This window comes from Sphaeramia orbicularis, chromosome 24, assembly GCF_902148855.1.
Source record: "Sphaeramia orbicularis chromosome 24, fSphaOr1.1, whole genome shotgun sequence".
NCBI lineage: Eukaryota > Metazoa > Chordata > Actinopteri > Kurtiformes > Apogonidae > Sphaeramia > Sphaeramia orbicularis.
The window spans coordinates 26,611,061-26,627,107 of record NC_043979.1 but is presented as its reverse complement, the minus strand read 5'-3'; the positions used below and the strand labels follow the sequence as shown (position 1 = coordinate 26,627,107).

The following is a 16,047-nucleotide window of genomic DNA, read 5'->3' as shown; positions in this document are numbered from 1 at the left end:
GGCATGATATTTGTCAACATCTGCTTTGTCTTTGTAATATAATAATAATACCTTTTAGTTATAGATGCCTTTCTTGGCACTCAAGGACACCATACAGTAAAACAGGAGAAAAGGTGGCCTGTTATGTAGATTTAATGTACAGCCCAACAGCCAGCCAACCCAAACCATCTACTATTTTTGCTAACTAACAACATCACATGAGATTTTTATTTCTATATTGATCCTGAGCATTAAAACTTTGTGGTCTAGGGGGTGAAAATTCTCCGAAGGGGTCATGACAGAACAGCAGGATATGATAATGATGTGTAACAAATCTTAATTCTTGTACAATTTGCGAGACTGTCACTCTTACCTATGACCTCTCCGATCATGAAGACAAGACACACAGCTGATGCGATGTAAAGTTTCTTCTTGGCCAACAGTTTGTCCACATTCTCTTCACTTGCCAAGGCTTTGGTACCATGACAGTGGACACCGACGGGCCGCTTCAGCTCAATGGCAACAGACATGCCTCCATTTTTAAAAGGGAATTCAGGATACTGCTCTTTGGAGTCTGGAAAAGAGCTGCAGGGAGACAGATACATGGATATCAAATGAATATTTTTGTATTTTCAGCATTTATTGGTAAGAGACTAATTTACATATGCCTGTGCAATGTTTGGATCGTATTATTTGGGAGAAAAGATTATGTTAATGGAGAGCAAAAGGGATATTTTTCTGGAAAGAAATGGTTATGATCATTACTAATCTTTGAGCATGTTTTCTTTAAGTTCTCATTTTCCAAAAAAATTTGGCTTTTTTACCATAAATAATTGTCTTGATTGGAAATGGCATAATCCAACAGTTTTACAGTTTTTTATAATTATTTTTTATGGAATATTTTTTGCAGTGGACATTGTTTTTTTCTTTACAAAGGACAAAAATGCATTGCTAGGTCTCAAGGGAATATGGTGAAATGTCATAATAACGTCTATAGCACTTGTGCAAGAAGAGCAGCTCATAGTGCTACACAAACAGTGCTTCTTCTGAAACTGAAAAACCATAACAGAGGTAAGTGCGATGATTAATTTAACATAAAACTGAGGTAATCTACAGAGAATTAGGGTGAAATTTGATTAAAATGCATCGCACAATATGGAAGATGAAATTCACCAAATTAGAATAGAATAGAATGTCTTTATTGTCATTGTACAGGTACAATGAAATTAAAAAAGTACAATTGTCCTAGGTGCCATAAAAAAGTATAAATAATGTATATAAAAGAGTATAAAAACTAAAATATAAAAGAAAAACCCTGACAGCATAAATATCTAAAAAAAAAAAAAAAAAAAAAGCATAAAAAAAAGTGTTGCTAGAAGAATAAAAGACACATAAAACATTATCATATACTCTGGACAACATTCAGCATCCCACACAATTAATTTAATGTCCAGCAGTATTCAGTGCAATTATGGCCCTGGGATAAAAACTGTTTCTTAGACGGTTTGTGCTGGCCTTTAGTGTCCGAAATTAAATAAAGTTAAAAGTATATTTCTATTTTAAATATTACACCCCCCAGCTTATGTACATATCCAGAGGCCATGAATTAGTTTCATCTTTCATCACTTTTATGTTTTATCATTAGAGAAAGATATCTAAACGTTTGACTGTGTTCACCAGCTGGTCTTTAACTGGGTTCATCTGCTGTTGCAGCTGGAGGCGGTGATCAGGTGCTTCTGAAGACATCAACGAGAGCAGTGGGAATTAAAGAAAAAGTGTAGTGCTGCAGGTCAGACAACCACAGAGAGAGCTATAATATTGGCATATGGAACTTTGTGTTGAAGTCTGTTCTGTGCTGGGAGCTTCTTACATCCTCAATAGCACTGTGTATTGGTGTATTGCTGACTTTTGCATGGGGAAAGGTTCTTCCTGCAAAAAAAAATCCTTGTGTTCACTTCTGAATCCTCTCTTCTGCTCCTCTGCAGCTGCAACAGTGTACAATATGAAATCCCATGAGCTGAGAAAGTTATGGTTTTTGCAGACAGAGCAACCTCCTCTTCATGGAAATTGGTGTGACAGGCTGAAATCATGTAAGTCACATGAACAACTGACCTGACCCTGGCATAAAACACTCCACACAAACTTGTGTAAGTTTCAAATGTGTAAATCTTACGTATTTAACTGTTGGTAGGAGTATTGGCTGTCATTGTTTTAATAGATTAGATACAGCCTGTTATTATTCATGAAAAGAAGTTAAGAGTTAGTTAAATACACAGGTAAATCTCACATATCAAACCTTTAAAATAAGAATATGGTGACACTGTTTTAGTCAATTAGATACAGATTCTTATCATGAATGTAGGCATCTGTTAGTTTACAAATAGAATCAACTAATGGCATCATGACGACCAGTACAGAGATATACTCCAAGATATACTTCACATAAGCACATGCAAATCTTTTATGATGAATCCCTAAATTGAGATGAGCTGAATGTTTTAATGCATTTCAGCTGTCTGTTCCCAGTCAAGATGCAAATTTTTCTCATTACATTTTATTAACAACCAATCAGTATAGCAGCATGAGAAAAATATTACACATATACAAACAAATAAACAGGCTGCTTTGCAAAAGGTTGAGCAGCCACACCTGAAACTATCACCTGATAAAACTTATTCCAGCTCACTTTATCCAGCACTGTCCAGTCCATGTTTTCTTCCTTCTGCATACATTTATATTCACTCAGGAGAACTTTCTACCTAAAATAAAGCCTGTAGCCCAGGTCTCCTTCTCCCCAGCCAGATGTCAGAAGTTCTAAGATGCCCTGAGCAATGTGACCTGCAGTTTTGAAGCCTAAAGATGCATGACATGAGCGCCACCATATTGATTCTATGGAAACAAGTGGGTGGAGTTGTAGAGCACTGAGGAATTAAACTAGAATTTACAGAAAACCCCAGCCACCTCCACTAATAGTCTACTTATAAACACCATAAAGTCATATCTGCTGCTTAATAAATGTTAGCACATAGTATTCATGCTATTCAATAATAAAAAGTACAACAACACTAATAACTACCTGAGCTAATTCATACAAGTTACCTAGCTGGCAGTGTAATTCAATACACATTAATGCTAATATCAACTAAAGCATTTAATTTATACTGGTAAACTTCATGACATAATCATCTGATGGTCTTGTTAATATAATTACAATATTTGCAATAATATTATTAATAGTGGTGTATAGCACTGCAATACCTTAAGTACCACACAGATTACTGGATAATTAATGTTTCTATTATTTTAATACATTATCAAGTCATTAATGTGGCTGCTGATGAGATAAATCAGACATGAATCCATTGTGTTTATGAACATGTTTGTGCAAAATATATTTAATTTTAAACTACATTCATGCCATCAATATGCATATGTGTATCTCACTCAAAATATGAACTAAATCCAATTGGACATGTCTGACTGTCTCCGTTTCTCAAGAATTCATGCATGAAAGCATTAAAGAATCAATAGCCCTGAATGTCTGACTCAAGTGAATGCAAGTGAGGCACAAATAACACAGAACACACAGTATCCACTCTCTTAATTATGCAGAATTTTTGGGTTAAAACCATGTAAACATGTGAGTTACATCAAAATTGACATCCACACGATTTTCAAGGATGGAAGCAACCTATAGACGCCCGAAGCTGTTATTGTTATTGTTGACTGTAAACATATTTCTTTCTGCTGTAAATTTGTCCATTGTAGCATGGGGGGACTACAGGGATTGACCCCCTTTTTAGAACAAGGTCACCCATGTAGATTCAGTTTAAGGAAGATTTTTTTTGTTTGATTTTTTTGCTTTGCTCTTCAATCCCAGAGGTTGCTACTTGTACAACACCATATCATGCTATATTTATTGACATTAAAGTTTGCCAATTTACCTAAGGTGTATTTCACAATGTTCAGAACTTGAATTCACACTCAAAAACCTCAAAACAATTCAATGTTATAGTTCATATAGCAATGAAAAACCAAATACCAAAACTGGTAATTAACATCTTAGCACATAACAAGTCAGTTTGAGAACATATAGCACTTTAATATGAGACTGGTTGGATTTGCATTAATATTATGGCCTTTATTTTTATACTGTTAAGTACATTTTGATGGTAATTACCCAATTTTATCTCTTGGAGACAATCAGAGCAACTTCTAAACAAATTTTCTCTATTTAACCTTTTTAATGTGATTTATCATCATTTATTATAGCATTATCCACTGCATTTTGCATTTTTAATAAAATTCAGGTATTTTCTTATATGTAATTTACTCATCATGTTGATGTTAATAACAGCTTGGAGCAAATTTAAAGGTTATTGTATCAAAACAGAGAAAACTGAAGAAAATGTGACTTTTTCAACAAAATATATCATTAACTAAACATAAAAAGCACTACAACCTTTATTATTTATCAAACTACATGATTTTTAATTGTGAAAGGATGTTTCAGATGCTGATCCAAAAAGTCATATCTGATGACACTGCAAAACTGAGAAACTGCATTTCACATTAATCATTTCAATGTATTGATAGGATTACTGGTTCAAAAGTTATCAAACATTTTAGATTAGTTGATAGTTTTGGTCAAGGAAAGATTTGAATGCAGTGCATTTAATTATACTGAAGTATTTTTACTGCATTCATCTTCCAATACTGTCAAAATCTTCTTTGACTGAGACTCATACATTATTAATCTTTGTTTGTTAAAACGGTATAATCCAAAAATGCCATTAAAATGAAACGTCTTCAATATTTAGGTCTTAGATATTATCATATTTGCAACCACAACGTGGTTAAAATGAAAAACATAATGCTTCACAGTGCTTTTAACACATATTAACACATATGTCTTTCGATCACAAAACACAACACAATGCTGACTTTGCCATTTCCTCTACACACACATACACACACTCACACACTCCCTGTCGTTGTTTCCATGTGCAGTGAGGGGGAGCAGCGATGATGTGCCTAATGAGGTGGAAAAAACTAATTTGGGCTCACTCGAGATAACCACAAACACACTTTATAACACACACCTCACATAGGAGATTGCCAGTGCTTGTGATTAGGCTTTATCACACACACACACACACACACACACACACACACACACACACACACACACACACATACATACACACATACAGATATACATGGACACATCTTTGGGGATATACGCTGAAAAGAACCAGCCGGGTGGAAAACAGATTCTGTTCAATTACACCGCTGGGACATCAGAGAAAATACTCTCCAAACACACACAGCAGAAAACAATACACTCATATGGACAGTGTGAAGCCTTGGGGAAACATTATGTTCAAATCTGAACATGTTGTGATTATGCAGATAAAACATGCAAATAGTCTGTCAAATATCTGTGCAAAATATCCTCAGTTACTCAGACTTCTTATTAAAAACACATCAACTGTATGAAAAATATTAATAGATGCTGCAAAGTGGACTTTACTGAGCAGAGTTAGCCACTAGCTTAAAAAATATTAAAGTTTATCATCCAAAAGATATTAATTTTCCACTAAATAGTTACATTTTGTTTCATTTTAGATGTTTCTGAAGGTATTACAATGGGTTGATCTACTCTGAATTTAGATGGCGTACAGCAAGATGTAACTGTAACAGCCTTATCTGGTATAAATGGAAGTAATTGTAAATTAAATTGCACTTAAATCTATAAAATGTTGTTGATTACAAAGGCATTATATCTGAACACTTTCTTTCTTTTTGGTAGATTGTTGGACAACACCACTGGCTATTCTAAAGGCTCAGAATTTTGCACTAGGAAGTTTTTTCAGGGAATTACACAGGTAATTTCAGTGGAAAATCCTGCATAAAGGTAAAGTTCCTGTGGTGGAAAAGGGGCTCTTGGGGAGATGAGTAATTGTAAAGTTTTCCCTCCGTGATCTCTTCAGAATCACTGAAGATGACTCTGTACCTGCAGCATAACCAGATTTGTGTGATTTTCACCTCTTTTGACACATTGCCACATTGTTTTTACAGATCAGGGGTTAATGTGTCAAGGTAACGGCTGTTTTGGTGTTGATAATATGTACCACTAGATATGAAGCCATTTCCTACAAAACCAGCTGTTACTTCATATCTGTACACAAACTGGAACTTTCTTGACTTCATGTCTTCTCCAAAATAACATTCCATGGGGCCAAATGAAAGGGGTGGGGCTTAACTGCTCTATAGACCAAGTAATCAGTTGGGCCAATTACTCACCTCTGACAGGATGTTTTTTATACTGTCAGTATTGTTATTGTTATGGATTAATTGAATGTTGAGTTTTGGATTTTGTGATTGATTCTTAGAGTATGATGTTCAGTGAGTGACATCATTGTCATTATGTTTTATCTTAATATTAATAATATTATTGATTTATTAACACTTAAAGACCTAGAACTACATTCATGTGGCAACTTCTAAATGAAAATTTTCACTTCCCTACATTTGTGGATGGATGGATGGATGGATGGATGGATGGATGGATGGATGGATGGATGGATGGATGGATGGATGGATGGATGGATGGATAGATAGATAGATAGATAGATAGATAGATAGATAGATAGATAGATAGATAGATAGATAGATAGATAGATAGATAGACAGACAGACAGACAGACAGACAGACAGACAGACAGACAGACAGACAGACAGACAGACAGACAGACAGACAGATAGATAGATAGATAGATAGATAGATAGATAGATAGATAGATAGATAGATAGATAGATAGATAGATACTTTATTAATCCCGAGGGAAATTCAAGTGCATAATCCCACTGAGAGACAGAAAAACAACAAACACACACAAGTACTTCACTACCTCCAGTTACTGCTGTTGCTTTATAGCAGTGGTGTGGTGGTCCCTGGAGAAGTGGGTATACTCTTAATTTCTGCCCTTTTTTGTTAAGTTGCCCAGAAAAACAACGTTTTAGAAACAGTGACAGGTCAGACTGCTCTATTTAGTTTACCCAAAAATCTGTCAGTAGTATTTGCTCACTATTATAAAATTATCATGACTTGATCAGGAGCAGTTTGTAGGTTTTACTGTTCACACAAGCAGCTGCATGAATGTAAATGTATTCAACATGAGGCAAACACAGGATAACATTAGCCTTTCATAACATTAGCCTTTCACAACGTAAGCCTACTCGCACAGTTGAACTATTGGCGACAAAATCTCTTCTCTAAATGTGCAGTCATACGACAAGTAGTTTAAAACAGTGACTCACTCTGAAACCACCTTAAATCTTACCTCAGAATTATCTATTCCATGAAAGTTGGTTCTCTCAATATGTGTCACTCATTTGAAAGATGTTTATTCTGCCTTCCTCGCATTTCCAATAATCATGCATCTTTCAACGAGACGTGCAGTGACCTGTCAATCAACTGGGGTGGCACTGGTGCCTGAGGTGTCCAGTCAGGTTCCAGAGGTGGCCAGTGCTAAGCAGAGCCCTGGCTCTGGCGCTGAGTTAGCAAAATTTTCCTCAGCATGAACTGCCCTACTCTGCCTCTGATTGGCTCATCAGTCCTGATGCCTAAAGTGAACCAATCTAATTAGTGAAGGTATGAAGTACTAGCCAATTAGAGACAGAGTAGGGCGGGTCATGGCTACACCATCTGAGGGGAAAACATGGGCAGTTTGGGTCGCAGATACTACTGAATTTTTTAGCTGAAAATTAGGAGGATTTAGAAGTGGGTATACCCAATGCTGACTGAAAAATAAGTAGGTATACTCCATATACCGCCGTATACCGTGGACTATACCACTGCTTTATAGCTCACATTCATTTTTCATGCCATCAAATGTTCAGAAAGCATCTGCAGCAAAGTGTCACTGAGTCAAGATATTAGCTGGTAAAATAACACTGAGCACGTGTTTGATCTTGTGCCAGTTACAAATATGACAGTGCAGTTTGGAAGACGGTTCATCCATTAGTCAGTTTATCTCCCACAGGGCAGGGCTGCAGTGTTTGTTGACACTCAGCATCAGCAGTCCATACACCTAAGGGTATATTCATTGATCTGTGAAATGATACAAAATGAAGAGCCCACAGAGGAGATGTCCACTGAGGGGAAAAAAAATATCGAGTAAGAATTTAATTACAGATTTCTATTTCAGAGGAACATATTATATTTTTATGACTGACATTTCAACACCCGCAGCAACAACGCTGAAGTAAACAACGTGCTGGTTTCAGGGATGTAATGATGTTGGGATAAGTGGGAGTGGATACCCCAGGGCCCAGACGGAAAGAGGTCCATCAGAAAGTTTATATTTGTTTACAGCTTTTTATTTGAAGGTGCAGAGTGTACAGTTTATTTAACTTCTTACTCTGACTGGATGAGATGTCTGTGCTCGCTGTTGTCTTGGTTTTTGTAATGAAGATATCTCTTAAAGGAGTGATATTTTGTTTTTTTTAAATGGAGTTGTGCATTTTAAAACATTTCCCTGTGGTCTACATAAACTGAAAATGCTATGCTTGGGTCTGAATTCTTTATTAATTCAACTCCACAGGTCCATCTTCAACCCTATTTCTGAGTAATGACACCAGAAAGGTCATTTTGAGTGCTGGCCCTTTAAATGCAAATGAGCCACTTCACACTCCGCCTCCTCCAGGTTGTTGGCTGTGCTGCTCTGTCCCATTCAACCAACAACTGAACATTTTAGGTAATCAGCTCAAAGTTTGGACATATTTTCAGTATGGACTACAAACGCTGCTGCTGATGAACAATTATGGCGTACTCTGAGAAATGTTCATCAGAAGTCTTGACCTTATATGTGCAAATGTTGTGACGTAAATAGTTCTAGACGTAACAAATTAAGTAGGAATTAAAACTGGTTGTAGAAATCCACTCGATTTTTGCCAAAATGAATATAAAGATAGCTGTGCAGCACCTGGAGGGTTCAAATTCAAACTTTATGAACTATTAGGATCCAAATACACAAATAAATGTACCAAAGACTAATAAAAGTGGTTTTAGCAAAATATGACCCCTTTAACCCTCAAAGACCCAAACAGCCACTGGCAACCAAAACCATCTACTGATCTAAGATGTTTAAAAACCTCTGAACTATAATCCTATCAATACGTGTAAATAATTGAGGTAAAATGCAGTTTGTCGTCTTTTCATGGTCATTAGATATGACTCATTTGGACATTCAGAGGCTCTGTAGTGAACGTCGAAGCACCGTCATCTTCTACAACATTGATTCACCAGTAAAACCCATGGAGATGGATCAATGGCAGTGGATGGACACACTTGTTTTTACATTCAGCTATTGCTGTCTTTGCAGAAAAAGTCACTTTTTCTTTGTTTTTTTCTGTTTCTGAAATAATAACCTTTGAATTTAATCTGAGCTTTTATGGACATCTACATGATCAGTGAATTAAATATAAGAAAATACCTGATTTTTCACAGAAAAAACACAAAATACAGCAGATAATATTACAATAAATGGTGATAAATCACTCAAGAATGGTTAAATAGAGAGAACAATTCAGTTGGGAATTGCCACAGAAGTAGGACTGGGTCTTTATGGGTTAAGCTGAACACATGGAGGTTCTAGTCTTTGTAAAAGTAGCATCATTTTCTTTTGATTTCTTGTGAATTTGGCACAAACCCAGCTTGAAGATGTCCTGTAATCACTGCCAGTCATGTTCACACATCCTTTTTAGATGCCTACCTGGATTTATGTCATGAAAGCCTAACTGTAGAATGATCCTACTTTGTTCTGTTACTCAGAAAGTTTGGGACACCATGAGGCTGTAAGAACAGTATCAGTGAACACCTAACCCCAATCTATCATAAACCACAGAGAGTTCTTAATCCTTTTTGAGTCAAGGAACTGCAGCTCTGCGTCTGGATTGCCTACAGATTTTCTTGCACTCTCATATTTCACTGCAAGGAGGGTTTTTTTTGTTTGTTTGTTTTTTTGGGGGGGGGCACATATGCAGATATTCATTGTGGTTCATAAGGGTTTTTGTTCTCCATATGAATTAAGGACAATGAATTGTTATTTCAGAAATGGGACAGAGCATTCATGACTATATTTTCTTTAGTAGATATCCACCTGAATAATAAGTTTTCATATGTTTAAAATGAACCATTTACATCTGAAGTTGGAGCAGTCCTCTCTGAGTAATCATATTTCTACAATAGCTCAAAACAGACTTTTTTTCCTATATTAGGGCAAATGTCATTCAGCTTTAAGGTAGACTATTCCACCTAGAATAAATATATCTAGTATCATAAGTCCTAGAATGAATGAACCAAACACTGACTTCAATGAGGGTCTTTAAGCGGGTTGAAACTTTATGCACTGAGCCTGTAAATCAATGATATTTTCTAGTTAGAACTAGGTTAAACTCTGTCTTTTCTACTAGTGGAAGTCTATCAATCATAAAAAGAACATAACATGTAGTTTGATGGTGTTGTGAAGTGGTGTAGAGTCATCAGACTTGTTTATTGTCTCCACTGCTGCAGGTGAATATTTGATGTTATTCAGGTAGAAATGATGTTTAAATATGAAGTTTTATTTCTATTTAGTGATATTTATTCACATTATGTCATTTCATTTGTTCATTTCAGATCCACTTAGTTCCCTGAGAGTATCGTGGGGGTTCTGGAGCCTGTCCCAGCTACCACTAACACTGGGTACACGTCTCAGCATTTCTTTGCAGAGTTGACATTTAGACAGGAACAACCATGCACTCTGTCATTTTTAACATGCTGCTAGGTTAGCAACTTTATTTAAGTTTGTTTGTGGTGACTCTTGAGTGCATTTTCACACCTGAAAGCCCAAACTCAGGTCAAAATGACTATTTGCTCTTTTCTACTTTTCTTTTTTAGACAGTTTGTACATTTTTTCTAAACATTCAGTTATTAATTTTTTCTTACTCTGTCATTTTGGTAATAACCAAATCAGACTAATTCATCCTGCTGTCATGGCCTACGTTTGCTACATCTCCCTTTATAGACAGTTTCTGTATCAGCATGTTCTTCTGTTTCTTTTTCATCTTTTTGTTTTTTTATTTTCATCTTTTGGCGATAATAGTCTTGTGTAACTTCCTGTGACTGGTCTGAACTGTGACAAAAATATTTTCCCATTGTATAGGAATCAAACTATGGTCCAGCTTAATCCGACACTTCCTCTTCTGGATGGACCAAAGACTGGCTGTTTGGTGGAGGTTTCACTCTTACAAATCTGCTCCAAATAAAAGTAAGTATCAAATTAAGTTGGTGTGAAAGTGCCCTCAGAGTCTATCAATACTAAAAGGAATCACTTAGTCCGCTTAAACCTACTGACATTGCCAGAATTATGAGAGTTATTTTGACTGATGAAAAATAACTGAATTTTAACTGACTTTGAGTTTTAGTTAGCAGAAAATTCCATAATACAGATGTTTATGAGCAATGAGTTTTATACTTTATTTAGTGAGTGACACAGTCTGTATATGCATAGTGTTAATTTAGTAGTGGTTTTGGTAGAACTAAGTGTGTTTTGGCACAGAACATGAGAGTTTAGAATGTCAATACTACAGGGAACTCCTGTAAGGGATTAATTTAACTGGATAATTGTGTATACATATTCAGTTGCCACTCTTCTGGGCTCAGTATATTTGTTACATTAATATTTGTCAGGTTTTTTTTTTATGCCACTTCCTATTTAAACAGCATCTTGTTCATCTACTACTTTATCACCTCATGATCAGAACAACTGAAAGTCCAGCTGCTTTTGTGTGAATCCTTTTCTACACATTTCAAAAAGCAAAGCTATTTGACAATATGTTAAAGAGGTAAAAGTATTATGTTTTTGACACATTTTCTGTTTAAGTTACATTCATTGATGTTATTGTTTTACATATTTTTTTTTTTTTTTTCAGAATTTTGTTATTTTCTCCTCCTTTATTGTAACTGTGATGACCCTGAATATGTCTGGATTTTTGCATTTTTCAGTTTGTATTTAAATTTGACATATAATGCACGGAAGCCCACTTAGATGTTCTTTTTTTGCTGCTATAGGAACACTACATTCACCATCTAGCTTAGTATTCTTGAGAGAGCGAGAGAGAAAGAGAGAGAGAGAGGGATGGATGGATGGATGGATGGATGGATGGATGGATGGATGGATGGATGGATGGATGGATGGATGGATGGATGGATGGATGGATAGATAGATAGATAGATAGATAGATAGATAGATAGATAGATAGATAGATAGATAGATAGATAGATAGATAGATAGATAGATAGATAGATAGATAGATAGATAGATAGATAGATAGATAGATAGATAGATAGATAGATAGATACTTTATTAATCCCGAGGGAAATTAAAGTATTCAGCAGCTTTACATACAGCACAAGAAGACAAAAAACAAACAGACCAAAACACAACACAACAGTGGGTTAGTAGCTGGGTTGACATTAAGGTTAGTATATATACTCTAAAAGACACTTGTTAAAGAAGTGTTTTAAAAGAGTTTCCTGCACAATACTGTAAATAAAGACTTCTGATTGTATTCACACATTTCAGGGCATTGATATAAAGTGAAACAGTTATATAAAGTGTAGCAGGGATATAAAGTGAAATGGTGATTTAAGTCTAACAGTTATTTAAGACAGGTTTTACTTTCTTCTAAATAATGGGAGGTGGCCTCACTGGTTCTTATGGAGGGATTCTCTGGAGGCTGCAGCAGTGACAGACCCAGCATCCACTGCCAGACTCCCATTAACACACAGCCAATTACACCACCATCATCTGCTTCCAGAAATATCACATTTACCACTGAGCAAATGATCCAAAATAACAGCTTTGGAGTATTACAGCTGGGTAACATCATAAAGACACAGTGATGAATTAGTAATTAATATGACTGTTGTCTTCACAGAATAAAACCTGATTATTTTGTGTATTTTGCATGTTAATAGGCTTGATTTTTGACTAAAACTGACACTGATGTGAGGTTATATGTACAAAATAATGGCAATATTCATAAAATAGACATCAGTGATAATCAGGGGTTAAATGTAAAATAATAAACACATTCTTGTTATTTTTAAAATAAAATGAGAGCATCTATAATTCTTAAACAAATATGTGTATGAAGCTTGCCATTTCTTAATAATTATTTTGTGTTTGTAAGGGTATAAGTATATAACTTAGTATAAATATATAAGTATGCTTTTTGTTTTGGTGTCATTTTTTTCTATACAACACCAATTTTTGGCTTTCAGTGTCATAAAATGTCATATGGCAAATTTGTTTTTTTGGAGACATGTTTTTAGCCAAGTTTGTCATGCCTTTGATTTCAGCTTTAATTACTGGGTAAGTTTGGGTAAAAATGTTGGATTTGGTTGGTCTTCTGCTTTTTGGTGTGTTTTTCATGGTAGACCTGTTCTGGTTGAGTGACTCCACATGTTTTACCACATTTTTACACAGTGACAAAAACATCTCTTTATGGATATTTATCATTTTCTCTGCAGATCTAGTAAAAATAAACAGCTGAAATCATGTTGTTCAGTCAGATTGTATCTTAAATTCATTCCTTAATTTTGAGGTGAAATCTTAAAACAAGAAGTTTTAAAAACATTTAGGGCAAAAACAAAGTTGCTTGGGTTCGGTTTAGATGCAAAATGGTTTCAGATTTACTAAAGCAAATTAACTTTCTGTAAAAACAAGCATTGTCTTTTTTTGGCTTCCTTTTTAGTTCATGAGTTGTTGTGAACCAAATGTATTTTATTTTACCTTTTATTGACACCTTGTTCCTTTGTTAATAATGGATAACTTTGCAGATTTGCTGAAATGTGTTTTTGTGTATTTTCATTATAAATCACCCAACAGATGGATTTCCCAAATAAAAGCTGTTCTTAGGACATTCTCAATACAGCCTCATAATGGAGGATGATTTTTCAGTTTTGACTTCCGCTGATTCAGAATCAAAATTAACCAATAAAATATTTTGGCATAAATGTGACGAAGTAGTTATGTCACTTTTACTAAATAAATAAATAAAACTATTATTGCCAACTGGGGCAAAAAACCCCTAAACATGATACAGTGAAGGCGCACGCGCACGTACGCCCGCACCAACGACGCAAATGATGCGTAAAAGTCCAAATGTGTGACCATATGCACATGTCTGTCTCTGTCACACACACACACACACACACACACACACACACACACACACACACACACACACACACACACACACACACACTTAAATGGGACGCAGCCGACCGCAATAATTTTATTTCCAAAAATGTGAAATCTGTTAATATTCGCAGCTTTTGTTTTGTAGTTCACGTGTTGATTATAAATCTAAAAATGTTGGTTCTATAAGAAAAAAAAAGAACCTTCTTGAACAATAAAAGTTTATTTTTTCCACATGTATTTATCGTTTGTTGATAAAATGGATCAAAATGAAGCTTTTCGTGACGAGGCCTTTAACGCATTTTGCTTTTTTTTTGTTTGTTTGTTTTTTTTTTTTTATACTCAATTTTTAATATTCAACATAAAAATATGCGGTTTCACGCTTGAGTGAGTTTGATACAAAAAAAATCCTAAATATTTTTTATATTCCGTTCGTGAAACAGAGGATATTTATAGGCTATAGATGCATTAAAGGGATAATATATTCAAGTTCTGTGCATCGAACATCGAATAACATGGAAAACAGCATCCCATTGATTTGGTTGAATTTTCTCAGTTACTGAAGACATACTTCTAGATTTAAGAACTTCATACAATGCATTATTTGTCCGTCTTTTTGTCGTTTTAATGACAGTTCTAAATTTAAGTTTATTCTTGACCACTCGCTCTGATACGTGTGTAGTAATAAATCAGCTGTCGTTGTCAGGCTCGTTTTCTTCAAATATGAAAAACTACTGACTCAGATAATTTCCTTAGTAACCTCTTTGCCTGTAAATGTCATGTATATAATGCAGTCACTGTGAATGTATTTGCGGGAGTCTATCTGTGCAGGATCCTATAATTAACACCTGATTTACGGTGTTAATCAGGTGATTTTCTTCTTTTTTCTATCCCATGCAGACTGCACTTGCATGGCTCTGCTGCTGCTGCTGCTGCTGCTGCTGCTGCATGGCTCTCTAATGACAGATGATGAGTTTTAAGCATTGCTCAGTGAACTGGCCCCGGGGCCATTTGTCACAGGCTGTCCAGAAACAAGCCAAGCATGGAAATGCATTTGTTCATTCACATACAACAGCCCCGCAAGAGCAGTAGCCTGCTTAACATGCACCTCGGTAACAACTGCTCCCATAAAACACACACGGTAACACCACGGAGCTTTTTCCTGCAGACACTGAATGAAAAAAAAAAAAAAACACTTCAAACTGCTGACTTCCTCTAAAAGACACAGAAAGCCTAATGTGAATCGCTCACTTTCTTCAAAGTTTCCCTAATAGTTCCTCTCACCTTTTTCTAAATTTATTAAATGCATGCAAATATTTTACACTTTACTTGTTCTCATGCAGCTATATTCCACATGCACCTGCAGTCACATGCAAAATGAAACATTTTCCCCACCTTTGCAGTTTTAAAGAATACATTTTTGCATTCTTGTCGTGTACCAGGTGAGATTTCTCCGAATTTGCTGCGTTATTATCCATTTATTCAGCCTGTATTGTGCGTCCAGTCTGTGATTGACGAGAGGTAAAAAGAAGTAAAGGTGATTTCTTCTTCCTCTTCTTTTTTAAAATTAATTAATTTATTTTTTTGGTCTTTAGAGGATACTGCAGGTGATAATCGACAGGTCCCTGGTGTTCAGTCGACGCGGGGAAAAGTCATCCGAGACCTCATTGTGAGCAGCCAGACTTCAGAACAAATGAATAAATTCCTTCATTGCAGTGTTGAGAGTCAGGAGGCGGAAACACATGCGGGACTTGTGAGGGGAGGTTTCTTAATGTGCTCGGAGTTCATGGGTCTGCAGAGGCAGCAGTGGCTGAGG

General features: G+C 35.7%; 1 protein-coding gene across 1 annotated transcript in view; it reads right to left on the bottom strand.

The window, feature by feature from the left end:
• Nucleotides 1–15,860, bottom strand: part of slc30a2 (solute carrier family 30 member 2) — a 37,004-nt gene extending 21,144 nt beyond the window's left edge. The window contains exons 1-2 of the mRNA XM_030127899.1: nucleotides 15,627–15,860; nucleotides 353–564 (exon numbers count right to left, since the gene is read on the bottom strand). Of these exons, the coding sequence (XP_029983759.1) occupies nucleotides 353–564; nucleotides 15,627–15,709 (295 nt within the window). The 5' untranslated portion in view covers nucleotides 15,710–15,860. The remainder of the gene's footprint in view (nucleotides 1–352; nucleotides 565–15,626) is intronic.
• Between the last annotated feature and the right edge of the window lie 187 nt (nucleotides 15,861–16,047).